This window comes from Fundulus heteroclitus, chromosome 14, assembly GCF_011125445.2.
Source record: "Fundulus heteroclitus isolate FHET01 chromosome 14, MU-UCD_Fhet_4.1, whole genome shotgun sequence".
NCBI classification, from domain to species: Eukaryota; Metazoa; Chordata; class Actinopteri; order Cyprinodontiformes; family Fundulidae; genus Fundulus; species Fundulus heteroclitus.
The window spans coordinates 8,539,522-8,567,107 of record NC_046374.1 but is presented as its reverse complement, the minus strand read 5'-3'; the positions used below and the strand labels follow the sequence as shown (position 1 = coordinate 8,567,107).

The following is a 27,586-nucleotide window of genomic DNA, read 5'->3' as shown; positions in this document are numbered from 1 at the left end:
GAAGAAGAGTCTGTGGAAACAAGACCAAGGGAAAGAGAGACCTGATTTCACGCTCCACCTCTCTGACTGGGAGGCTAGAAAACACATATATACATCACACAGGGTACGATCATAGCGTGCGGGTGACTTTGAACACACACGCGGAGAAGCACACTCCCACCCTACAAAAAAAAAAAAAAAAAAAAGAAATACTAACTTCATATGATTTCAGCTTCTCTTTTGGTGGCTTTTTTACTCTCCCCTCGCTGTGCTCTTCCTTTGGATTTGTGCTGCCTGGGGGGTGCTGGCCAAGCGTATCAAAGGCATTTGACCACGGTGGCGGCATGAAAGCCTTGCCCCAGACCATAACACCAGTGATAATCCGAGCTGTGCCACAGAAGCAGCGCGGGATGAAACGCGGTGCAGTCTACACTCCCCCACTCACTCCCAGGTTTGCCTCCTTACTTTCAGAGACTCCAGGACTACCTGGAGCTCCAAATCGCCCTGATTGCAGGTTTTCTCGACACCTTTCTTCGTGGTTACCTTTCTGACTCAGCTCAGATCATGAAGTCATTAGAGCTTGTCTGCAACTGAATTTGTGAGGCCTTAAGGCAAAAATATGAGGAAAAGAGTCTAAGGCAGAGTTATGAGTATGCCTTTACTTTAAGCGAATACAGTACAACCTGCAGCACCAAGTCATCCTGTATGCACGTTTTCTCAGTGCCTACAAATATCTGTTTTGCTTTTTATTAAGAAATGTGGTATCGTTGCAGCATAGAAGAAACTTTTTTACTTTTAGTCAAACACTTAATGTCATTGCGCAGCTTTCACAAAGTTGCTACTAAGCACACAGATGTATCCGGATGTCAGTACAATCATAAATAAGCCATTTGAAACATTATTCCGCATATATTCCTTATGGCGTAAATGAAAACGAATTTGGTAATTTCTTGATAATATGCTATTTTGAGAAATCATTTATTGCAGTGACACAAACATATATCAAAAGACTGCCTGTCTCTATTAGTTTCAGTAAAATAATGAAACTTCACAGACATCAACCAAAGGTCCCTTTTCCAATAATATAAGCCTAATACTAGGCTGCTGCCACTCTGTTGTATCTTCTTTTACCTTTCTCCTTTATTGTGTCAGTAATGATCATATCCCTATGTTTGACATTTTTTTTCATGTTAGGACTAAAAACATCTAGGACTAAAAACAAATGGGGAAAGGACATTGACATGCTTTATTTTTTCTTTTACCTAAATAAAGTGCATATGATACCTTTAAACGAGATGTGATGAAACCGACCGTCATCATTACTTATCTGATACGTATCAGTTTGATGTTAGCATAACTTTAGCTGTTCTGTGAAGGCCTTGGGGGTTGTTAGTGAACACTTTTGAATAAAAAGCACCGTGATGATCAAGGAACACAACAGACAGGCCATGCATAAAGAAGTGGCAGGTTTTAAAGCAGGGCTGTATGATAAAACAATATCCCAAGCTTTGACACCTCAATAATTTTTATCTTATTTTAATTTGGCATCTATAGACAGAAAGAATGTAATATTACATGCTATGTAAGCAGTGAATTAGAAGAGAAGAGCAGCCAAGACCCCTTCTATAACTCTGGGGGAGCTTTAGACATCCACATTCAATGCAGGGCAGTTACTAGTTGTGCACTCCACAAATCTGGCCTTTATGGGAGAGTAGCAAGAATCAATGCATTGTTAAAAAAAAATCAACAACAATATATCTTGTCTAAAGCTTGCCACAATGGTACACCGCAGAGTTCTGATCAAAAGACACCAAATATCTACTCTATTAAGCCACATGTTAAAACCTGTGTGGTGGGCTGCTACTGCAAATCTCCATGAAAACACAATAATCTCTGTGAAACATAGAGGTGGCAGAAATCTGCTGTGGAGATGCTTTTTTTACCAGGAAAGAAAACAAACAGTCAGAGTCGATAAGAGGATGGACGGATATGAATGCAGGGCAAAACTGAACGAAACCTTGTTAAATATTGCAGACACACAGGTTCATACTAAACAACCACAATACTACGCATACAGACAGAGCAACAATACAATGTATATTGCCCCTCATTTAGCTAATCTATGGCTAAATTAAATTAATTTGAGAGCTATTTACAGAAAAAAAACGAATTGGAAAAAAAATAAGATTAAAGGTGACCTATTACACTTTCATTTAAACATTTATGACGGGTCTATGGGATAGAAAAAACATGCTCATTACATTTTCTTCGCACAAAACCATTCTCAGATAATGAGATTTCACCTCCCAAATTTCACCTATTTGGAGCTTCTTTCAGAATGTGCAGTGTTTAGGACTTTGTCACATTCATGCTCAATGTTTACGCTCACAATTTATACACGTGGAAATGTCTGCAAACAGATGCAAAATGGTACAAGTACATCTTTGACTTTGACAAGTACATCTTCAGTACATCTTCAGGGCTGCCTTAGAGAGGGTTCCAGAGCTGCATTGAAAGCTAAGTTTCTGCAGGGTTAAACTATCCTGTCTGCCTAGAAACATCTGTCTGTGAGTTTTAATATATGTTTTAAGTGTTTGATTAACATACCCCTAGGAGGCATTTGGTTCTTGTAGGCCCGAAGAATCTGAGAAAAAATGCTGTGCGAGCATTCCTTATGGGATTTTCAATGCAAATTAGCGTAATGCTAACCGTTAGTTGTCTTTGTCTTTTTAGCTAAACTTAAGTGTAAGGGAATTGCACGCACATTTTCCGGCATGTCTTAATGCCAATGTTATGTTTTGATTTATTTCATCTTAATTGCATGATATTAATGGCATGTGTTTTCTATGTCACAGTTTTACTTTGTTTGGGCTGGTGTGGGGCTAGCCTCAGCTGGGGTTGCTAGGTGAAGGGCTGGGCTTGGCTGTGGTTGCTAGGGGATGGGCAGTTCCTACCAATTGTAATGTAACAATCGGATGGTCTTAGAAACAGGTCATTCTCCAGACAGTAAATAACATTTACCTATTACCAAGAAACAGCTGGGTGTTTTCTGTAGAACTTGGATTGTTTCTAAAAGCAGTAGAGAGCCAAATGGAAGTACAAAAATGTCCAAAAAGTGATTTTTTTCATAATAGGTCACCTCTGAAGACGTGCAGCTGTAATATCAACAAAATATGTCCCTACAACGTTTCAACTTTGAATACAAATGCAATTCGGAACATTTGGAAAGGCCGTGAATCCTTTTGCTCTTATTTCACAATGAATGCACAAGATTATTGTTTTGACGTTTGTGGTTGACATGTAAATACTCTTGCAAGGTACATGTTACATTTGAACTTTTACATTTGTTTCTTTAGTTTATCTTAAGAGTTTGTTAAAGAACCGTTTGAGATACCATCTGCTCCACCATTACCTTTTTGTTCTCTAACACTGCTTATTCACCTTCAACTCCTGTTGTTCCTGTTAGCTACCTGTTTTCTCTCCCATTCACACCTCATTTTACCTTCATCGTGCTCCGTCTGTCTACTGACTGTAAATCCTGCCTCATCTTAAAGAGAGAGAGAAAGCGGATAGTTAAATGCCTTGGGAGGTTTAGGACCCACAAGGGATCCTTCCGATAGCAAGCCAAATCATGAAAATGTAATTCTCAAGGCATAATTAAGTTAGAGATGGTGTGATTACTGCGTGATCCACTAAAAGTGATGGCAAAGGTAATTACTTATTCAATCAGCAAGGTTTTATCAGGATATAAGATAGTACCATGTTGCTTTCCCTCTATACAAGTCATTATTGCATTTACAAGAGTACATTACTTAAGCTGTGATTGGTCTTCATGACAGCTTGTTCTCTGTGATAAAACCTTGGTGGAATAAAAGCTTTTTTTTTATTTCGGTTGAAGCCTCCATAAAGCTGCTTTCCTTTACATATTCATCCACGGGTTAAGAGATGCTTATTGTTTATCCTTGTCGGGAAAAGTATAAAATCCGAATATGGCTGCCTTCCCATCAGCCTGTTGCGGCGTTATTAATTTCTGCTGAAGTGTTTGGGCTATACGGAGGTTAGAGAGTGCAAGAAGAAGCACAGAGGAAATAAACACTTGGAAGCAATTCAGAATGTTGTGCATCTGACACCTCCCACTCCAGCATATGGGAGTTAAATCTGCCCACACCGATGAATCTCTAGAGATTGTGTCAGTCAACACAAGGGTGCTCACAGAAATGTGCGAGGATAACACTATATTGCAGTCCAACATGTTCTCACTGCAACAGTGTCATGCTGTTTTAACTGTTGTAGTTTATTGTCTTTTCTTGTTTAGAACAATCACAAAAAAAAAAAAAAAGCCTTCATGAGTTTGGCTAAGACTTGAAACCGGCTGCAGTGGGACCAGAAAGGATAATAAAAGACAAAAACTATTGTCGGTCGTCTTTGAAACAAGACTCACATCTTTAAGGCAGCCCATAAAGTTGTTGCTGACTGGTGATCCAGGCAGGTCTGCGGTGTTGGGGCTTCCGCCGATGTAGAAGAAGTCGTCTGAGCCCAGCATGGTGTAATCCTCTTGGGTGTAGCCAGTGGTGGTCAGAATACCGTCAACAGAGATGGTCACCTAGTGCAGGCATCGGCCAAAAGGGACAGAAGTAGAGAGAGGGAAACAATAGAGCAAGGGTAGAGAATGATAAGAGAGGGGAGGAATTAGAAGAAATGAGGGGAGAAACAAGAAAGATGTTAGATTAAACACCGGTGATCGGCTGGGCTGTGTCCTAGGGTGTATTGCTCTCTTGTCAGACTGAGAACATTTACTGTAGAGTGCAGTTGTTATAGTGAGGGTAAGCCATGAACTCCACTGTATTGATCATTGACAGTGTGAGAAACAGGACTAAAGAAAAGGTTAGCTTTAACTGACCTTTGCACTGGGTTAAGATGGGCTAAAAAAAATTAAATCATGTTTAAATAGACAGCAATTCCTTCTATAGTAAGATTAATAACACCCTCTACCAGCTACCTAAAATGACACCTATTCAGTCAAATGTTTAATGTATCAAGAATAAACCATTCAATCCTTACATGTGGCACTTTATCTCTGTTTTTTTTTACTTATTATTAGGGATGCTCCAATATGAAAATTTGGACTGATATCAATATTCAATATTAATATTGTTGTTATTCCGATAAACAATATTTGCCGGCGTAAATACGTTTCTGTGATAGTCAATTTTAGTAACATTTTGTACCGACTGAAACTATGCTAACTGAATTTTTTAATGTGGGTTATATATAATAATGTTAATTCTGATGAATCGTGCATCCCTAATTATTATTATTATTATTATTATTATTATTATTATTATTATTATTATTATTATTATTATTATTATTATTATTATTATTGATTTTCCTGTAGCTTGAAAAGGTACTGTATTCTATAACTTTATGTTGCTGAACCAGTTTTCATTTCAGGCGCTATCACTAAATATAACTCCCGTCTCATTTTAACTGCCTCCAGTCTTGCATTCTCTGCAAGGTTACACATTCTGCATTGAATGTTTGATTGCTGACAGCGGAGACAGTGCCAGGTTGGAATGAAAAATTAGCGACACAGACCTACTCCGAAAGTATGCAACGGTGTCAATAGACGTGCAGAAACAGGACTCACCGTATTCAAAATTAGCTCTTTCTTTTGACATTTCTGAGAATGAGATGGGTTGTTCCGGGAGGCTGTGTCTCAAAGCTCAAAGAAAACCTTTAGTATTTGAAATTCTAAGTCTCAGTAATCTGATATCATTAAAGCACGAATAACCCAATAAAAGAATATGTTTTATCTTGCATTTCACCGGGATGTGTGAGAACTACTCTTCTAGCAACGCACACAAAGCTCAGAAGATGAGAGGCAGCAACTGTTCTAAATGTCACAGCAGCCTGTTCGCTAATAGTTGAATATCTACCTGGGGAGTGCGAAAAAGAAGATCTGGGATACACAAAAAGAAAGCATCCCTCCTCCGCTCATAGGATGATACAGTAATCATTATGACTGAAAACCTATTCTTTCCGCATTCGGCTCATTACAATGCAGACAAAATTGCAGTACTTGATGAGAATGCAAATAAGTATAATTTAGCTAATTGTACTGTTGCTCCACATTGTCATTTTACATCATGACTGTATTTACCATTAGTACCAGCGAAACAGAGCTCCCAAACAAACGCGCAGCCAAATCATTTTTTATTTGATTTGGGACCAAATCTAGTGGTTTGTCAATTATTTACAGTTTAATCATACTAAAACAGCTGGCTTGGCTGAAGAAAAGTGCTCTTGTCTCTGATTTAATATAAAATGATTTTTGCATAAATGTATAAACACAGCACTCGCGGGAGCTGTGTACGTGACCGTTTGTTTTCCTGTTCCCATCTGCATCGAGCAGTGGCGGTGTTACAGATATCATGAGAATGTAGGAAGGAACTGAAGACTGTGAAAATACCAAAACAACAAATCTGTTTTGTTAAGTAGCGACAAGCTACGAGTTTACATGCAATTCTATTTTCTAAACACTGCATAAACAGTCTCTGTCAGGTATAAATTGAATCATTGTAAGTTCTGAAGTTGGTGGCTGAAGCCAAACTATAGCAACTGCACTCCACAGATCTATTTGCTCAGCTGAGTCGTCGTTTTTGATTCCCAATTCCTTCGACTTTTTCATTTTTTTTTTTTTTTCCTCAGTACTTCCCTGATTAACAGGGCAACCCATTTTTATGTCTGCTGTTGGTGAATAGTAACTATTATACTGGCCAGATGCATCTGGCATAAAGAATACGCAGTTTGCCGAGCTGGTATGTGGGGGGGTATCATCTTTGGGGGAAATCACAGACGGGGCTCTCAGCGGGACCGACTGGCTTGTCCTATCGTGATGGTGGGAACCTTCACGAGCTATAGGGAGAAGAAACGGGGGCATTATCAGGATGTGTGCAACTTTAAACACCTTTCTTTGATTTCAGATGAGCCATCTGTTCACGTGGTCGTCAAAAATAAGGAGCGAGGCGATGTTGCGATGTAAAGACTGAACCTGGAAGGCCTGTGAGACTGGCGCTTTGGCTAAAACGGCTGATGAGCTCTTAGCAGAGCATTTGATAGATGACTGTTGGTGGTGCATTTAAGAGCAGTGTGTTGTCAGCGGGATTATGAGGGACAAGCGTTGACAAGCTGCCAGACACCTATTAAACTTCAGCAAAAAAAAGCTGAAACCAGAATTTTTTTTTTTTTTATTTCTCTTCCTTTTTACTATTTCTCATTCCGCCACCTAAACCATTGAAAGCTCTTAAAACCGGCAGATCGCTAATTACTGCCTTGAGCAGTGGTGTTTATGAAGTGATTTATGATGTGAGCAGTGCCAAAACAACTGAAAGCATCAGTAGAACCCCCCCTCCCCCCCCCCACCCCCACCACTAAAGACATGCCTGCCTCTTTTCAGGTTGGTTAACAGGACACATTACACAGCATGCATTTTAATATGGCCAAACCAGCCCCCTGCAACAGTCCTACCTAAAAGCCCTGCTGATTGTATTCCATCTTTAGGGCTTTACCCAGCTTCTCTTTTTTAGCAAAGCACACAGAGAACCTCATACCTGGCCGATCGGTGTTAAATTAAAACTGTCCCAGATTTAGGGTCGACCCAGCTTGAAATGTCAAATCATTTAAAAGCTTTCAAGTTCCCCAAATCTCCTGCCGCCGAAATCGTTCTGCGATGAAGGGAGGGCTTCTTTCACGATCTTTCCCTCCTAGATCAGTCGCTCTCCCGCGTGCTTCCTCCTGATAAACTACCCTCCAACAACAAAATGAACACTTAGCTTCCATGGTAAACGGGAGCTGCTCTCAGCGGAGTCCCGCTGTTGGTTAGGATCTCTCTAACCGGATCTTGCTGTGATACCGTGGGGGGACTCTGAATAGTGGATTAGCTTCTCAATCAAAAACGCATCAGCGTAACGCCCGCTGCGAGAGCGGTTCAGTGACCGCACTCTCTCAATGCGCAGGTGGTGAGACCTGTCATGACTGAAGCAGCAGAACTGGCCAGAATTTTCACACAGGCGGTTTATTGAGCGGCCTTCCACACCGTCCGCCGTGCATTAGAATACCCCCACGTTATCCAGTCCGCTGATCCTCTGGGGTTCTGGTGAAAAAAAAAAAAAAACTTATGTGCTGACTACGACCGAATCGAAAAGAAAAGAAATGAGCCAGCACACTAATAGGAGGTCCCATGAGCACAGCCACTACTTCACTGCTTCTATATGTGGAGCAGAAATGCACCCAGGTAGTTTCTGGGGCTCTGAGTAAGTACAAAAGGAAGCATAGAACCTTGCGCACACATCCGCAGAGGCCTCTCTAGCTCCAGGAAAACACAGTTTCATTTTGGCTCCATGCAGCAGGATGAAAGTCTTCTGCTTTTTTTTTTGGTAATTGATGGAGATAAAGATTGTCTTTGATGAGGAGGACGGCTTGTTGAGGTGGAGGCAGGGTCTCTGCGAGTTTCAGTAAGTATAATTAACATTTTAGGAGCACTTTTGTGGCAGTATAACCTGAATTTACTGACATGCATGAGAAGAACAACTTTAGAACTGAAATCCTAATTTACAAATCATACTTTAAGATCTATACCTTCCTATGACAAAGGAGGTATTTGTGGATATGGTAATAAACCTTTTTAATACATTTTCCAAAAGTAACTACTGTAACCCAGGTTCAGGAGCAGAAATCTTTTGCACATTCAGATAGAAAGCTGGATAATGTGAATCATGGGCTTTTTTATAGTTTGGCCACAGTGTAAAAAAATGTTGTGGAAAGTGGCATTAACAAATTTCAATATGCAACTAAATTCAATTTAGAACCTTGTGTAAAAAATTAGAGCTATCTAACTACTTAAGGTTTGAAATTTAGAAACCTGAATTTCATACATTTCTTCTGCTTTAACACCTTTTTTCCCCTCCATTTTATGTCAGTCGTTTTGCCTTATAAAACCGCTTTTTACAGGCAGACAATCCCAGTAAACTGCTGACAGGTGAGTGCACATTGATATCAAAAAGATGAAGGAGTAAAATGACTGCCGAGTAAAAATAAACAAGCAAATGAAAATAATGACGAGGATGTAAATAAGGTACGTTGAAACTATTTTAATGCAGTGTGACAATCAATGCATTTTGCTAAGTTTCATCATCATGACACACATTTCTTCATCCAGTCTAATTGGTTATTATCTCTCCTTTGATCACTAGGAGCACATTTATGTTGTTTTTTCTTGTGCTATCAACCAATCACAGCTCTTGAAAGACAGTGTCACACCTGGCAACGGGGTCAACCACACCTCCCCACTAAGATAAAAACGTCCTTACTCACGGTTGCTCTCAGTAGAGATCTGAATCACTCTTCAGCTAAGACTCCTAGGATAGGAATTTTAGGAACTTTCTAAGAAGACTCTGATAATATTTTTGAATACAGGTCTTTTAAGGTAGAAAGACTCCCTTCTCATTACTTTAATCTTTGTTTCCTTCCCTCTCTCATAATTAAATTGAGACTCCAACATGTTAATATGACTTCTAGCAAGTAGAAACACGTTGGTAAAAATTATGGATCCCTGAAAGATTACTTTCAAGCTAAACAAGGGATGTGTATAATTTAGAGCTTAACTGTACATCTGAAATGATGATAGATGACTTGCTTAATATGCTAGGTTCATTCCCATCCATTACAGAACTGTGCATGAAGCTGCAATTGAAGGCATCCTGTCAAATTTCAGTACATAAAGTGAAGACGATACATTTAATGTACTCCACTATTCCATGATATTGCTTGCAAGGTTAACTACAGTAAATCCTCTAATATTAGCATCCAGCTTTGTTGCAGTTTCTTTCTTTGGATTTTCTTGGCGATAAAAGTCTCAAGAGCCATTCAGCTGCTACCTAGTGGCAAACTCCATTTCCATAGGCAGCTAATGATACCGGTCATAGAAAGAAGTAGCACATTCAGGATCACTTCAAAGATATCTGTTCTTACCAGGGAGTTTTTATATAGAAAAAGTCAAACAACGGTTTTCTCTTTTCTGCCTTTATTTTACAAAATTTCTCCTGATCATGTTGTTGCTTTTTTGAGCAATTTTAATTCACATACTGTGGTCTAACATGTAATTTAGACAGGATCCGCCAGATGATAAATTTCACCTCTAAACCCTTCCAAAACAGTAATGATTATAATATCCTATCACTGTTTTTGTTTTTACCATCCCACGAATGATATTTTTTATGTATCCTACAGTATATGGGGGTTATAAACGAACAATTTCCCCATATTTAATGACTTACTCAGCTAAAAAAAAAAGAAAAAGAAAATTAAGTTGGTGTAAAAGGACATAAATGGGGAGAAAAGAAATCATGTGCTAGAAACCAACGGAAATGTTCTTTTCATTGTGGGGTAAACTTCTTACCTGGTTTGTAACTGATTGGTCAGAATTGAAACATTTATTTCACAAGCACTGCAGAAAAGGTATGAAATGCTTACCTTGGAAATGGATGACTTACCCTCATAGCACTACATCTGTTTACTTTCAAAGATCTTTGGTGAGGAGAAACTTGAAAAATGTATGTCTTGGAAACAGCATAACACATTAAACGTTCACAGCCATGCACATTTCTACAATACGATCTGAGAGATGCGTCTGAAGACAAGCTGTCCATTGGAAAAGCAGGTCTCTATGACTTGAATAGGTGTCTGGCAGATTGTCAAAATTCCCCAGCTAGAGACTAATTATGTTTACCTATACCGGGAAACTTAGCCACTTTTCAGGGGTACCGGACATATTCAGGAAGCCCGGTAAAGGGCCCGTCGGCAACAGTGGAAGGAGGAAGGGGTTCATAAGTGATGCCCAAAAGGCTTAGAAGGTTGGAGGGAGAGCGGAATCTGTTAGTACTTTTGTAAGTAAGGGAGAGTCAGACACAAAAATGGTTGTTAGTACAGTTACAACAAGGGTTTAATTGGAACAGTTGATTAGTAACACTGATTTGGTTAATTTCATCAAGGCAGTGAGAATGTGTGAGGATTCTTTAAAAGTCCTCTGCAATTTGATTGCACAAACCAGATCCAGATTTGAACTGAACATGTTATTTCACGTGGAAGGGGTTTGTTTTGCTTAAGAAGAAACAAAATTAATCCATTCAAGTTAACAGGGGGGGGGGGGGGACGCACAGCTCATGCACGTTAATAAAAAAGATGGCAGGAAGTATGGAGGCGTAACGAGAATTCCATCCGACACAACACAACCGGGTTAGGGAAAATTAAAAAGAAAGGAAAATGAATCAACCATCTAGCAAGATGCAGCAAAATGAGGTTGTAGGGGGGGAGGTTAATATAATTTAACACAAGACAAATGGGAAAGGAAGAGCTGTCTTATTGTTAAAGTTGCAGGTGACGTTCAAGAACACAACATTAAAATAACTGTCAAGACACGTGTACAACAGACTGACACGTGCTGGGCTACAGCAGCATTTACACCACGTGTGCAAGGTTGCTCTAGCCACCTGTTGCATGCAAACAGATTGGAGGGTTACAACCACTGCATGCTGTCAAAGTGAAGGTGGAGGTGGAACAGGATGGGACCAAGATCAATAACCACGAATGAAATAAACAAGAGAGAGAGGGTTTTTTAAAGAATTGGGAACATTTAGAGAGGAGATTTGATAGTCTTGCCTTTGGTAAATAGAAGAGTTAGCATTCGCTTAGATGATTTTAGGGCTTTTCTATTGCCTATGCCACAAATTTTCAACAGTATTTCAAAAATGCTTCATTATCCCAAAGGAAAATGAGCTTATGCACTTATATTGCTTCATAATGTCTTTCAAAATAGAGGAAGAAATACTGAGGAATTGTCAAATATACTTGCTTTAGTATTTTTCCTCAACTGATGTTATGATGGACTGGCTAAATTTCAACCGTACAACATTCATCCTCTTTTTTTACCAGAAAAACAAGCCTGTCTCCCCTCTATATTTTTTCCCATGTCATTTTCTTTCTTTTTTTTTTCTTGGAAATAAAAGGTGTGAGGTCATAATTTGTTTTAGTAGGTTAATTTTAAAAATAAAAAAAATAAATTATAAAAATAAACATAGAAAGAAAAGAAAATATAACAAAAAAAGTAAGGGATATGGCTACCACGTTGTATGGTCATATTAATCATATTAGGGTATTTAATATATGTATGTATATATGTTACACAAGATATATACATAAACATATATTATCAGTCTTATCCCTATTTAAAAAATAAGGACAAAAAAGGGAAAAGCCTACTGTATTCATGCAAGGGATGAGGGATATAAAGTATACAGCATATAAGTTAATGTTAGTGTTAGTGATGGGTAGAGCACACACAGCTCATATACTTTTTATGTTTTAGGGTCTGCATCAATGGACACACAGTTTTATCTGAAGATGGACTTTCTAGTGAAAGAAAGTAAGAACAAACCTACTCGGAAATTTGCACAATAGCATTTCCCAAGTACCTAAAAATGTATAAACCTAGATAATGATTTTAGCATGTACAAAAAAAATTATGATAGTTGCAATTAGATCAAAAGGTAGTGTGTTCAGGTGCAGTTGTGAGAAAGACCTGACTAGATCATGAATTACTGGAAGTGCAGGCATCAACCCCTGATTTGATGCCAGCTTTACAGCAAAGTCAAGTGCTGTAAATACTCTTTAATGGACCATAAAATTTGCAATGATTTTCCAAGATAAGACGCTGAACAAGGTCTTACTTTGGGAACACAGCAAAAATACCTATGGTGAAATTGTCAAATTTTTCATTATTGCACACTATCCATAACATGCAGTGGCTTGATAAAGCAAAGTATACCATTTCTAATCTTAGCATACTAATGCTAACCTTTACAGCTAAACAAAGAGATTATCACCCTTGTTAAAAACATGGAATATTTTCACAGGTATCTCATCTGCAAAAAAGGCTCAACTGTTCCTTAGCTGAAGCTGGAGGACTTGAGAAATAGTAAGTAAAACGGCTAGCCTGCTGAAATCATATTTAAAACATTCAACTTATGAAGGGTATAAAGTAAACATGAAAAGCAAGCTTAATTTAGACAACTCAATGCTTTTGATTATTTGAACACTAGTAAGAAACATTTTTGTTTAACATATTCTATTTCATGGGCAAAATGTTGTTTTTGTGTGGAATAAACAGCTCATGAAAATGTAATCTCCCAATGCAGATTTCTTATGTTGTACTTTTTATTTTTATTTTTTTTATAACATTACATCAGTCTTGACTGGTAGCCAAAAGTGAGGTCTACAGCTGTAGACATCATATAATAAATGCCCGATGTCACATCACACAGGTCACAGGTGATCTAGAGTCGTGAAAGCACACTTCTTCCTTGTTCCTGGGTATTTGCCCCAGGTATGCTGTTGGTCCATGTGCAAGTTCTGGTTGGTGGCTTGACCTTGTCCATAGTTGGTATAACAACACGCTTCACAACTTCCTACATTCTGTTATAAGTATGAAGCAAAAAAAAAACTGTGGCTAGTTTGTTGAGTAGTTGTAGCTGCTGCTGTTTGGTGACAGACCAGCTGTAGACAGCTCAGAAAAGTCAAGTACAGTTATTGAGAAATTGCTTGGCTGATGTCTTGTTAGCTCACTCTTTGAAAAGTAAAGCTAGCTCAATATTTTGCATGCCAGGTGTCTAACAAACGTTTCTGGGAGTGAGAAGAGGTGTCATAAGATTGCCTGTGTGATGTTGAGCATTTCTACTAGGAGGAAATCCCTCCTCTGGAGCAGACCTAACTTCTGTTGGCTAATCATGACTGTTGTAATGTAATAGAGCTTTTAGGGACAAGCACCGGGGGTTTGTCGCATAATGAAATAGCTAAACATATGTTGAAAGGGAATTAGGTATACCATCTTTGACAACATCAACTGTCATCAAGTGTTTAACAATGACTGCCAAAGAAGATTTCATATTCCTCTAGTCGGACTTTTACCAACTCTTCTTTGCAGAACCATTTCAATTGAGCCACACTCAATTTCCTCAAAATGAGACCTTTTGAGGACATATGGTCCGTCACACCACGTAATTTCAGTTGGGATTAAATTCAGAGTTTGTCTACGCAACTCTAAAACACCAGGACTTATCTAAGGACTACTCAGAGATGGACCTGCAGGTGTGCTTGGATCATTGTCCTATTGCACAAATATGAGGAGGTTAAGGTCTTAAAGTAATGATGTCAAATTGTCCTTCAGGGTTTGTGAAAAGCAGAATGTCTTTCTATTTTTAAAAATGCTGTCAGTTTTACACCAGATGTGCAGGATGTCCAACTAAATGATAGATACATTTTTTTGGTCAGTTAGATTAGAATATTGTCTCAAAAGTCTTCAGGATCACTGATGTGTTTTAATCTTTCTTTGCCAAATAAGAGATGAGCTTTTGAGTTATTTTTGGTCAGCAGAGATTTTGACCATAGAAGTCTCCAATGGATCAGGTAAGGTGAAGACTTATTAACAAACCAATTGGTTTTTGCTTGTAGCCTTCATCAGGGTACTTTTTAAGAAGGTAAATACTTTTTCCACGGCACATCTATCAATCTAATGTATACTTGAAGTGTAGCCAGATCTGGAGGCATAACATAGTGTCCTAATAGGCATAAGATAAAGATCAGATTTAGGCAGTAGTTTCTGAGCATCCTAATGGCATGCATTTATTGTATTTATGCAACAAGTAGCTTATAGATCAACAAATAACTATGAGGTGTCTGGGATTATAGTAATGTTCGAAAGGTACAATTCATTAAACACAATTAAGTGAGTGAATAAATTAAAGACTTTATACAGAACCAATGGTTTTCTTACTACATTGAGCAATTATTTTCATAAAAGAAACAATACCACAAAGCTTTCTGTTGTTATCTTTCTTTCACTAGAATAGTCACATAGAATATTTTTGCTTGAGAAATCAGCTGTGTAAGCTCTCCTCATAGGGTTCCATTAAAAAACTAAACAAATCAGGAGGGGAACTAGGGTTAGCAAAATAACTCATAAAATTATTCATCTACCAAATTTTGAATACATATATATATTTTGCATTATATTCTTTATTTCTTCATACGGATAGTGTTGGAAGTTTCGAAAAAATACCTTAAAAACAGAAAGGAAATAGAGCAAAAAAATATAAAAACGAATTAAAACATAAAGTTAAAACTATATATATTTTTATATATATTTTTGAGCAGACCTCTTTAGATGAAAACATCAAAAAATTCAGGAAGGGCAAAATAAAGGATAGTAAAAAAAATCTATTACACATATTTGTATAAATATATACAAAGAGAGGGCTAAAAGAAAAAAAAAACAAATGTGGAGTTTTCAGCTACCTTGAAATTGATGGAGGATTGGACTTTGAGTTAGGCAAACAGAATAGAAAGAGTAACGGAAAACCCAGGGCAAACCAAAGTGTAAGACAATTAGAATGATATCTACCATATAATGCAGTTTGTTTACCATAGCGTGTCCAATGCCTGCGTGCTTTAGGAGAAAACAGGGGGGAGGAGAAAGAAAAAAATAATGATGAACCTTAAAAAACTCAAGAAAACATATCTTGACCCCCAAAAAGTGGGATAGAGTTGCCTGTAGCAAAAGCAGCATCTCAGTTCATAGGCAAAAAGGTAAAAGAAAAATATAGAAAAATCCAAACTTGAAACTTTTATTTCCTATTTTTTGTTTTTTGTTTAAAACATCCAAATAAAGAAATAAAGAAAGCAACTGTAAGTGCCTAGTTGTTTTAAAGGGTCTTCAACATAAAATCATCCAAAAAAATAAAGTAAAAAGGATAGGATACAGTACATTGGTTAGTATGTAAGTCGCAATTTAAGTAGAAAAAACAACAGATGGTACACATTCCGTGAATGACACAGTGTTAGTTGTTGAAATTATAAAAGGTAAAGGAAAAGAAAATTCACTAACAAAAAGAATCAAACTGGAAAAAATCGGAAGCTTGTTAGTAAGAGAGACAGAAGTTAGCAAATCAACCTCCACAGAGGGAAGATAGGGCTTCAGGTGGTTTTAAAGGGGCTGTTTATGTGGATTTGGGAAGGAGATGAGGGAAAAGTACATCAATATTAGTATCCACGGTGACAGGCTGATGTGGCCAGCGGGGCTATCTATTAATAGGGTCTAGGTAATTTCTGAGAGGCCTTCTTTTTTGTGCGCACAGCCAATTATTTTAGATGACTTACAGAGAAGTGAATATAACGCACGGCAACTGCAATACACAAAACAAGAAGGTAAAGAAATGATTGCATCGTATAAACCGTCAATTATCTTAAGAACTAAAGTTGATCTCGGGTGTAAGGTTGTGCGTTTGCTGAATTAATTCAAGAATGTTCCTGCAAAGGAGACAAAAACTTCAGGAAAGAAAAAAATGGTAGAAATGTTTGAAGTATTTTTCCGCTGCTGAAATCTGAAAGGGAAAGAGACATTCATTAGTTTTTGGTTATAAACATGTCCACAGCACTCATGTGTGGCTGCTTCCACAAATAATCCTTGCATTCCTGGTCGAACTCTGTGTGTTTATTGACTTCTCATCAATTAAATATCATTAGATATTTGCTATTCTTGTATAGTGTAATTTAACATTATGCAAAGTAAATACTGAGGTTTTTAGAATTGTCTACATTGTTCTCAGAATGAAAACAACCCTAAAAGCAAAGTTTCCAGAAAAGAATCCTCTCAAGCCAGCCCCACTTTTTTTTTTTTTAATTTGTTCCTCAAAATAACATACTTAATTATAATGCTGCTTTATTTAGAAATTACAATTCAATAATCTTGCGTCAATCTAGGATTTTCTGTGGATACCAAATTAGCCATTTTTAACAAAAATGAATTTACAATAATGAACCTAGAAAAAAAAAGAACAAAGAAGGTTCAATTCCACCCCCAGTACTCGTGATTCATCCTTCAGCAAGGCATAAAAACTCCACTTTTATACCAAAAAAACATGTCATAAAGTGACACAATAGAATGTTTCGTCAAAACCCAGACCTCAGTTTGACTGAAAAAAAGTTATGATGTGACCCACACATTCCTGAACCTCAACAGAACTTACACAGCTTCAAAACACTGGAGCAATTTTTGTTTCTGACAACAGGATCTTGGTATCCGTGTGTTTGTATGTGCTAAATTTATAGACACGGCCTGAGATGCATGCAGCTATAATCATCTACAGCTTTTATTCTAAGAGAATATTTTGAGGAAGCCCTTTACATAAAATCCCAAACGCTGATTTGTTTAAATTCATAAATATTCATCAACTGTTGTCTCACACTTTAAATTTCAACAAAGTAAGAATAATGCCACATAGGGTGGATACGTTCACGAGGGACAGTACATAAACCATGTGCAAAAAAATATATTTAGACAAAGCCGCCATATTCGGTTCGGAATTGGAGTTATTGGCCTTTCAACGTCCCAGATCTAAAACAGTAGAAGAGGATTTGAAGGGAATGATCCAGGGAACAAAAGCATAGTGAATGAGCTGCAGTGATGATTATTGCCAGTTATTTGAAATAGTCCTGCCCTGAATTATGCACAACTTTAAGCATCCACAGAATTTAAATTAACCGGTAAAACCGAAGAGACTTTTTGAACCTGTTTGTGAAGTTAGGCATTGTTACCAGCAAACTTGTTGTTCTGCAGAGTGGTCAGAAGCTTGTTCCTGACCTGAGACTCCGTGTTGTGTATATGACCATGCAAAAAAAAAAAAAGTGTAGGAAGAACGTGTTTGTGCCATCTGTGTGGGAGATGGCTCTGAGTGGTGACCGTAAACAAACTCCTCCCCAAGAGGAGCCAATGTTAAACTTTGTGAACACCCACTCTTTGGTGCTCGGTCGGAGTAAAGAGCCGTCACCCATCACCCACTTTCTCTAATGATGCCTCTTAATCCATTAATTTGTAAAAAAAAAAAGATTCAGCAGTGGGTGTGAATCTGCATATGAGCACTGCAATTTGCCTCCGTGTCTCTGAGCTGCAGAAATAGCAGCCTATAAAGGGAAGAGCGGACATAGCAGAAGACCTGAAAAGTCTAAAACATGAAAAAGATGTATTTTCTTTGATAAGGAAAAATGGAATAAAAGAAGGTGGACTTTCAACTTTTAGATCCCTTACAAGCTTGTTTTGTTTGGATTTTGAAATTACCTCAGTGAGCTTTCACCTCTTATATTGATTTTGTGAAGCACCTTTATTGTTGATGTGAAAATGACTACAGAAATAAATGATGGATGGATTCACTTTGACAAAATGCACCTGTATCTTTTAAGAACACAAGAACAAAGATTTGTGAAGTTACAAAGAAAAAAAAAAACAGCCTTTTAGTTTCAAGAACATTCAGACTGGAAATATGACTGCACTTTAAAAAAAAAAGAAATAGGAGAACTGAAATGAAAACACTGTCAGTCTCAAGGTGATGTTTGGATACATTTTACTGTAAGTCTGAGAACCATTTTCTCTGATGACAAGTCCTTTAGTGTAAAAAGCAGACAGTTAAACCTTTGATTTCCCCTTTATTTCCAAAGAGCAGACAGGGGGATTTTGCTTTTAGTCGGTTTAAATAGTTTCCGTCATGACTCGGTGTACTTGAAGGTCCAGGAAGATGTGAGGGCAAAGATACTGTCGATTGGATACAGGGGGAAAGTGACATCTTCCACAAGAGGGAACCATGTGTAAATCCTATTTCATACTTCTCACAAAGTAACTCGGACAAAAAATTCCCGTTTTTACAGGGGCTTAGGTGCCAGGTGTGTGGTCACAGTATTTTTTTTTTTTTTTTCAGGAACGGCTTTACGTGGAACAAACTGGTTGAGGTCAAACGTTTAAAGAACCAAAGCTTGGAAAAGGAGAATTTGAGTGGCTTTGGGTCAGACTAAGAGTTAAATTACCACAAGGTGGAGCATTCTTATGGGAATGTATTGTATTTTGTTGAAAGAGCAACCCTGCAGATGTGATGTGGTTTAATGTGTTAATGGACCAACAAAAGGTCCTTACTTTTATTCTGGGCTAGGGGTTAAGTTCAGCACTATGGTGTCAAATAGGTTTACTTTAGAGTTAGGTATAAATCCGTAAAAGTTAGGTTAGGGTTAGGGTCAGGAGGAGGCAATAGAAAGGCTTGAGGCTTGAAGATAAATGGAAGTCAATGGAAGACAAGGCACAGTCCTCACTATGTACTTTACACAGGGATGGCCGTGGTTGTGTGTGTTCTTGTACTTGAAGCTGAGCGAGAAATGTTTTTGCTCATATTACTTGTAAAGTGAGGACCTTTATTTGGTCCTCCCTTTTTTCAGGGCTAGGGGTTAGGTTAAGGACTGTGGTGTCAATGGTGTACCGCGAGCGAGCTATTTTTAGAACGTGACGTCATATCACGTGGTACGAGGTAGGGCAAATATGCGTTTTCCTCCACTCTTTCGCTGTACGTTACCCTTGGTTTAACTCAGTAAAACTGCCGCTTTTTCTAAGTCTAAGACGTCTCCTAACCATGGTTTTTAAACATTGTTGTTATGGAACGCGCAACAGCGACTCGAGGTACGCTGATAGGCCGCATATGAAGGATGTTAAAGTCGCAAGCGACGTTGATCGGCCCTCGCAGCCAAGCGCACTCCGGCCTATTGGCCACCGCTGCGGTGCCGGCCGGCGGGCGGGGTTCGCACACCGCCATCCGCCCCCCACCTCAGTTGCTGTCACGCATTTTCCCCGCTCGTCCACCGGGCGATTCACACGAACGCGTTTGGAAGCGCTCCCCCATGACTCACAACAAATCTGGTGCAGATCGGTCGATGTAGCGAGGAGATCCAGCCGTTGGATAATGATAATGCATCTGGCCACCGGACCGGACTAAATTGTTCGGCGGGCCGGACAATTTATACCGATTCCTGGACGGTGACTACAAACAGAAAAAAAACGTCTGATGACCCCATGAACGCCGAGCAGAAGAAAAACATCGACTTACCTTTCTATCAACTCGGCCCGTTTTCCAGTCTTTCTAAGACCTCGACACTCAATCCATCGTTTGAGCTGAACGTTGGTATGTTGTTCCACAGTTCTACCAGTAAACTGGGCGCCTGGGACATCCTTTTGTGAAAGTTTAACGGCTGAAAAGTCGGTCATATCGTTGTATCTGTTGCATGTGTAATGGCTGGCTGCTACGTGCGCTCTCACACTGTTTGCCCTACCTTAGCGGCAAGGGGCGTTGCTCATGAGATGGTGACGTCACCTGCGAGGTACGCCATTAGGTTTAAGTTAGGGTAAGGTATAAATTGGTAAAGGTTAGCAAAGAGGAATCGGAAGGCCCGTGGGGGAGGCGATGGCTGATTTGGTCCTTCGAGCCTTTAAACTGGTAAAGGCTAGGGTGAGGGTCAGGGTAGGGCTTGAAAATAAATGGAAGTCAAGGCAAGGTCCCCACTTTGTATGTTAAACAAGGATGTGTGTGTGTGTGTGTGTATTGACTGTTTTGAGAAAATATGCTTGAATAATACCAGTAGTGATTAGCTAAATCTGGCAAGTGATTCCGAGGAGAGTGCGAAGTACCCTGCAGCTTCCTCGTCTCTCCCTTAAAGCCAACGCTGTTTGGAGCGCCTGCTGTGACCCTTCCTGTAATTGACCCATGTGGGAAAATGAAGGCTGGGTGTGCTGATGCTACTGATGGCGGATAAAGCTCCCCCGTGCAGTAAACAACCACGGGCCAAGAAAAACAACTTTGTGTTGCATCTGTCTCAAATGTCCCCCTGGGATGAGAAATCTTCATATGTTTGTAGTGAAGGATGCTGCCAGAAGAGAGAGGAAAGGAGCTAATTATAATACCACAAACACTGCAGCTATCTCTGTAGGTGTGTGTGAGCCAGCACTGAGCCAGCTACAGAAAAAAAAAAAAGAAAACAGCTAACTGCTGGATGCCACACAGGCAGGAATAAGATGGAAAATGATGTCTTGTTGAGTTGCTGATCTTTTTCACACCCATCCCAGTGGCCTTTACTGAACTGTGACCACAAGCGAATAAGCAGAATAAATATTTAATGACAGAGCTGTGAAGATGATCAATGGACAGCACGGTGGAGCCAGGATTCCCAGGCCGGAGAGATTCATCATTGTAACTGGGAGACCTCGGAGACTGATGACCGTTCTCTTGCATATCTCCACTTTGAGGCTTTTAAAACAAGAAATGAAAGCTGCCTTCCGTTATTGTCCAACGAGGTGGGAGGGAGATAAATGTTGTTCATCATCGGGTGAAAACATGACATTTCTGTGACAGCGCGAATGCGAGTATCTATATCTTAAACACATGCTCGGGGATGTATTTAGGCTTGTGAGGAAAACACAGCTCTCTTTGGTGACACGTCTGAGTGACCCTGTCTGACAATGCAATCCTTTCTGTTGAATCAGAAAGGCTGTTTTAGCAACATTTGCGTCCGTGTACATTCCAGCAATCTGAGCGCTCAGCCTTGTCTGCCTCTTTGTGAGTCTGGCTTCACTTAATGGGAGCAGGCAGACAGACTTCAGGTGCAAATATAAATGTCACCGCAATTACGGAAGAAGTCGGCAAACAAACAACAAAAGGGTGTGCACAGCTGCAGAGCTCTTAAAGTGTGTGCATGAATTCTGCAGCAGAACATTACGCCTGCCGCAGTGCACTTGTCTGTTTCCCATCCTGCTCTGCAGTTTCTTCTTCTTTTTTTTTCCAGCACTTCTCTTAATTATTTGATTCTGGATTTCATTTGTATCCCAGTGAAAAAGTAAAGCCACAATTTGTAGCCTTCTCCAGACTGCAAACGATTAACGTGTCAGTATTAAGCTACTGTATCTTCGGGAAGTCCAAATAAAAACCTTTAAAGGATGTTTTGAAATTCCCTCTTTGATCAGTTATTGTAATAAAAAGCTAATATTGTTATTTACAATGCCATATACGTATTAATAATCTAGAACCCTTCCATAATTTGTGTCATGTTACAACAATTTTATGGATTTTATGTGACAGCACAACACAAAGCACAACATACCGTTGGTGTGTAAAACGTGTTGTGATAATGATTTATATTGTTGTTGTTTTTTACACACAAAAATCATGCTGTAGTATTTTGGTTCCTTCATTCCAAAATCTTTAAAGAAATTAATTTAATTACTGTAGAGGAAGAAAAAATGTGTCGGAGCAGATTAAGTTTCTGCCAAAATCTCAAGCTTTCTCATGTTTACAAGCAAAAGCTTGGATGTTCTATTATGTAAAAAAAAAAAAAAAAATCATAACATTAGCAGGAAAATCATTTTTACAATTAAAGGCTTACATTTATGATACTGAAACTAGGTTATTCTCTGTTATTGTAAGATTCTTAAGAAAAGAAACTTATCAGGAAAAAAATCTGAGGTTTTCTTAGACTATAAAGTCAGACATAAGTGTGTGTGGGACACATCATTTTTTAAATCTACAATTACCCTAACCCTACTCTGTTGTCATGTCAGACGTAAAGTTTGAGAGATGTTTAAACCAGGGCTTGGTCATTAAACAAGCTGGACTTTTTCAACACATCTCCTACAAAAAAAGCAGTGGGGGGTGGCAGAGTGGGGCCAAGGCTATTTCAGGAGGCCCACTGACTATGACAGGGGTCTTCAACCTGCGGCTCCACAGCCACATGTGGCTCTTTGGCCCCTCTACTGTGGTTTATATTAAACCAGCAATAAGTAAGAGCGATTAGCACTGTTTCTGTAGATTTTTATTCAAAATATGTATTTAATATCTATAACAGAAGGGCACTAAGGCACAAAGCTTTTAAATGCAATCTAATGTTTTAAAAACGTCAAGCTGTGTTTTTGATATGCAGTTTTGTGTGGGCTACTTATCTTTCTCCAATTTCCATACTTATGGACTGGGCTCACTAAAAAAAAAGAATAAAAATGACATTTAGTTCTAAATTCTTAAAATGGAAATCTATCTTAATTGTTTTAGCTTTTAAATGAAATATTTACTTTGTGAATATTTCAAAAAATCTTTTTTTGAAGCTAGACACGTTTTCGTTCTTAAAGTTGTAGGGCACAGCAAACACATGGAAGAAGGTTACTCTCATCAGCCGAGACAAAGATGTTCATTTTTGATCCCCATATGTGTAGCGGAAAACAAATACTGCAAATCTCCCTGAAAACACCATCCACATTATGTCCTGTGGATCATCATACTATGGATAAGCATTTTCTCCAGCAACGACGGGAGGGAGGGTGGCCAGAATTGATAGGATGAAGCTGAATGCAGCACAGTACTGAAAGGCTGAAACAGTCCTGATATTATGGAGGAGGTTCGTTTTCTAGTATGGCAACCTTAAAAATACAGCTAGGGCTAACATAGCAGGCCTTAGAGCAGGGCATTTCCCTGTGTTATGGTGGCCTTGTTCAAGTTCAGATCTACATTCAGATGAAAATATGAGACATTTCTCCATCCAGTGTGACTGAGCTCCAGCTTTGTTTTTTTTTTTTTTTTTTTTTTTTTGGGGGGGGGGGGAATCATTTTGAGAACCTTTCATTTCACAATTACTTTGTGCTGCTCCAACACATCACACCATGCCACATTAAATCTGACATTTGTGGATGGAAAATAACAAAATGAGAAAAGTTCCACTGTTAAGAATGCTTTGGTAAGGTAAAGCCTGGGAATAATTATAGTGCCTATTATGTTCAGGTTTTGGTCGCTTACCCAGGTTCATCTCTGTTTTCCCTTTACTCTGACGGCACATCTATCTGAACACAATGGTGTTACTTCTGATTATGTAGCTTACTCAGAAAAACATTGTTTAATTCAATTACTAATTTTTAGTTCTAACTTAAATGTTTTGTGATTTTTTTTTTCTTCTTATTCCAGGTTGTGAGCTCCTAGCAGCTGAACATGAATATGCATGTTCAAGAGAGAGCTGCTGCGGATGTTAGCTGTTGTATAGATTTGGAATGATCAGCTGGAAACACTTTGTATGACAAGTAGCAAACAGAGTGCAAGCTCACAGACATCAAAAGGTGAGGTGAGCTTCGCGAAAACGACTAAATGAGAGATAAAAAAAAACACTGAACAAAAGACATGGGCAGAAAACTATATGTTGTTTATACTTGAGAATTAAATTGTATTGAAATTCTGTAAATTCAGTATCAGCCCTGTTCCATAAAAATGGGTCATATTACAAACATGTTAGAATTTTAGTCTTTTTCTGAACAACAACAAACATGATGTTTGTTAACAGTTATGAAGCAGACTTCAAACTAGACCGGGCAAAATAAAAGACGCTGTTTTCTCGCTCTGGTTATAAAAAGACCACAGCTCCTTAGTTATTTAGATGAAAACCCCGATTCATAATTCAGGATCATTTGATTAAACATTGATCAAATATTTTGGAGACTTTAAAGGACGCAGTTTACGAAGGACCGTACTGTAATCATTAAAACTTAATTCCCTAAATTAATTTTTAACAATCACTCCACACATGTTTTTTTAATGGTGACAGATCAAGGGTCTCATTTATTAGCTTGACATCACTTTCCAAGTCTGGTCAGGTCTGGTCCCATCAGCTACTACTGGTCAAGTCTGGTTCTGTCTTCAAACCATGCCTGCATCATATGATCCAGTCATTGTTTGCCTGTGTCATCTGGTCAGTTCTGCATTGCCTGATCATCTTCATGTCTCTGCAACGTTCTCCTGGTCTAACCTGACTTTGAGGACTCCAGCCACTCATACCTGCCTGTCTCACCTGTCACCATTTTTCTTTGCCTCTTCTTCTTAAACGCCATCCTGTGCTTGGTTGATTATCGGGTTCCCCACTTACACACATTACATTAAAGGGGAAGTCCGGTCAACAAGGAAAAATCAGGGTATCATTAGCTATAACTAAAACTAATACGTTTGTGGTTATTTACTGAACTTATCTTTAATCAATAAGAAAATAAAAACATAAATTGTCGTCTGAATCACTGTGTATGGGGGCTGACATTACTGCCCATATTTGGGCAGTAAGGGGCGTTTGACATCACATCCTGGGGCGTGGAAAAGCGGAAGCGGCGACAGCATTTCTCTCCGCTTTCCATGCAAAGTCAATAGGAGCCGTTCTACACAGCTGCGATCATCAATAATTTTTTCGGATTTCCAGAGGACTTCAGCACTGACATTCCCAAGAGCTTTTTGCTGAAGCAACAATGCCCACGTGCATGGCCATCGGATGTTCCAACACAACTGGTAAAAGTAGAAAAAACATTGCTTATTTCAACTCGCCGATTCATGAGACACCGGGCTCATTGCTGGACTGCCAACTTGAAGAGAGCGGATTTGCCATCTAACTTCTGGCCAGAGAGAAAACATGTCATATGCAGCGACCATTTTTAAAAAGAATGTTTTGAACATGACATGAGAGCGAGGATTTTCGGTAAGTTATTTTTTATTTTAGAATTTTTTATTTAGAATTTGCGTGGATGGTCACCGAGCAGAGGGGCGGAGGGATACCACATGTGATGTGGTATCCCTCCGCCCCAGCATGTGCTGGAATGCTCTTATATTTTAACATTTATACAATAATGACCACCTGCCCTATTTACTAGAGGGCAAATATATAACTTAAGTCACTTCAGCGATCTCTCCTCCGCTGTGTGTGTGTGTGTGTGTGCGTGCGCCCGCTGCAGCGCCGGCAAAGCCGTGCTGCGGCGGAGCGCGCGCACACACACACACACACACACACACACACACACACACACACACACACACACACACGTGTATACATATATACTGTAGGACCCGACTCTGAGTTTGCACTGGAAATAAGTACGGCTGGATTCCGTCAAAAGTCCGGTTTCTGTCAAGAGACTCTTCAAAAAAAATCCATATCGCTATCAGATGATGATAGCTCCATGGAACTCTCATCACTGTCACTTAGTACTTCATCACTCTCTGCTTCGTACAGAACACCACTCGTCACCATGTTGGAAAATAGTGCGCCGTGACAAACAGAGCGTTGAAACTTGCTCAACTGCGGGTCCGCCGAGTGACGTCAAAAAATGGGAGGTGACAGTAATATTCTTGACCAAGATGGATTCCTCCACATAAACATGATTAAATAAAAATTATTCATAATTAAAAAAACGTATAATTTTTTGCACAGTATGTAGTAGTTTTATATTTAAAGTACTTTCAGTGGTTTGAATTCTGATTTTGACCAGACTTCTCCTTTAAGAGGCGCCCATCCCAACTCCTGAGCAACAGTCCCACACCATACCAAACTGTACAGCTGATAATGCAGTCAGGGTAGTGCCGTATTTCTGGGAGCTTCCAAACTTAAACTTAACTATTGTATTCCCACACAGACATACACAATTCATCGGTCAACAGAGAACACATCTCCCCTGCTGTAGATTAAGTGGACATGCCTTAAACAACAGCTTCTTTGGCATTACACTTGGTGATTTAAGGCAGTAGTTCTCAAACCTTTCGTGGCCAGGGACCCCTTAGCAGCGGTACAATTTTTCCAAGGACCCTTTTGGCTTCCTCATGCTGATGGTATTTTTAAACAGCCTTTTGTACTGTTAAATACATTAGTAAATATGTATGTTTTTAAAAAGATATATAAATACACCTAATATTAGAGATTTGGTGGGGATTAGATCCTCGTTCTCGATGTGACTGTTGTCGTACTTCCTAATTTTAGCTGATTTGGCTTTTACCTTACTTGATGAAGTGGACAGAGTTAAATATCTGTCCATTGTGTTACTTAGCTCAACCCCAACGCATCCTCAGCAGTGCCTCCTCAGGCCCTACAACATGCGTTTCACGGACACCCAACCCATGGTTCGCAGACACCCGGCCTCCGGAAACCCCAATTTGAGGGCCGCTGATTTAAGGCTTGAATGAAGCTCTTCAGCAAAGGAAACCCATTTCATGAAGTTCTCTAATCACTGTTCTTGAGCTAATCTCAAGGCCACAGGAAGTCTGCTGAATCTACAGAAAGTTGGCGGCACAGTATACACCTGCCGACCCTGCTCTGTGATTTCCTTGCTGAGTTTATGTTGTTCCCAGTTGCTTCAACTTTGTTATGATAATACCAACAGAAAACCTGGAAATATTAAGTAATGGGCAAGTTTCATGACTGTAATTATTGCACAGATACCATACTATGACGGAACCATGATGACATTTACTGAGCTGCTAAGCACAACCATATTCTTTCATAAATGTCTGCAGAGATATCTGCAGAAGCGGTGTTCATGTCTAGGTCCTTGATTGTAGATTCCTGAGGCTTTGGAAGTGATTGGAATGGCTGAATTTTGTGAATTGGATAGGTGACTCAATTCTCAAGGCAATATGGCGTATCATTTAATCAGGAATCATAGGTTGAATTGCAACCAGTGGAAGTTTTCTGAATCAGGCCAGGGCGTTCTAATTGATCAGATTAGAATTTGTAAAGGTGATGCATTGCGCTGCCTATGCTGGCTATACAAGAGATTTGGGGCTCTTGTTAGCATTTATTATAACTGCTCCCTGATATTTATTTATCCCTTTTTTTCTGTTTCTAAATTTGTATG

At 39.1% G+C, this 27,586-nt stretch overlaps 1 protein-coding gene across 8 annotated transcripts in view; it reads right to left on the bottom strand.

Moving 5' to 3' along the window:
- nrxn2b (neurexin 2b) overlaps positions 1-27,586 on the bottom strand; it is an 871,341-nt gene that overhangs the window by 452,330 nt on the left and 391,425 nt on the right. For 7 of the 8 annotated variants that reach the window (XM_036146226.1, XM_036146219.1, XM_036146224.1 and 4 more), the window contains 2 exons: positions 15,515-15,538; positions 4,421-4,582 (listed from right to left, as the gene is read on the bottom strand). In XM_036146226.1, the coding sequence (XP_036002119.1) occupies positions 4,421-4,582; positions 15,515-15,538 (186 nt within the window). The remainder of the gene's footprint in view (positions 1-4,420; positions 4,583-15,514; positions 15,539-27,586) is intronic. The other variant, XM_036146221.1, reaches the window with a different exon arrangement.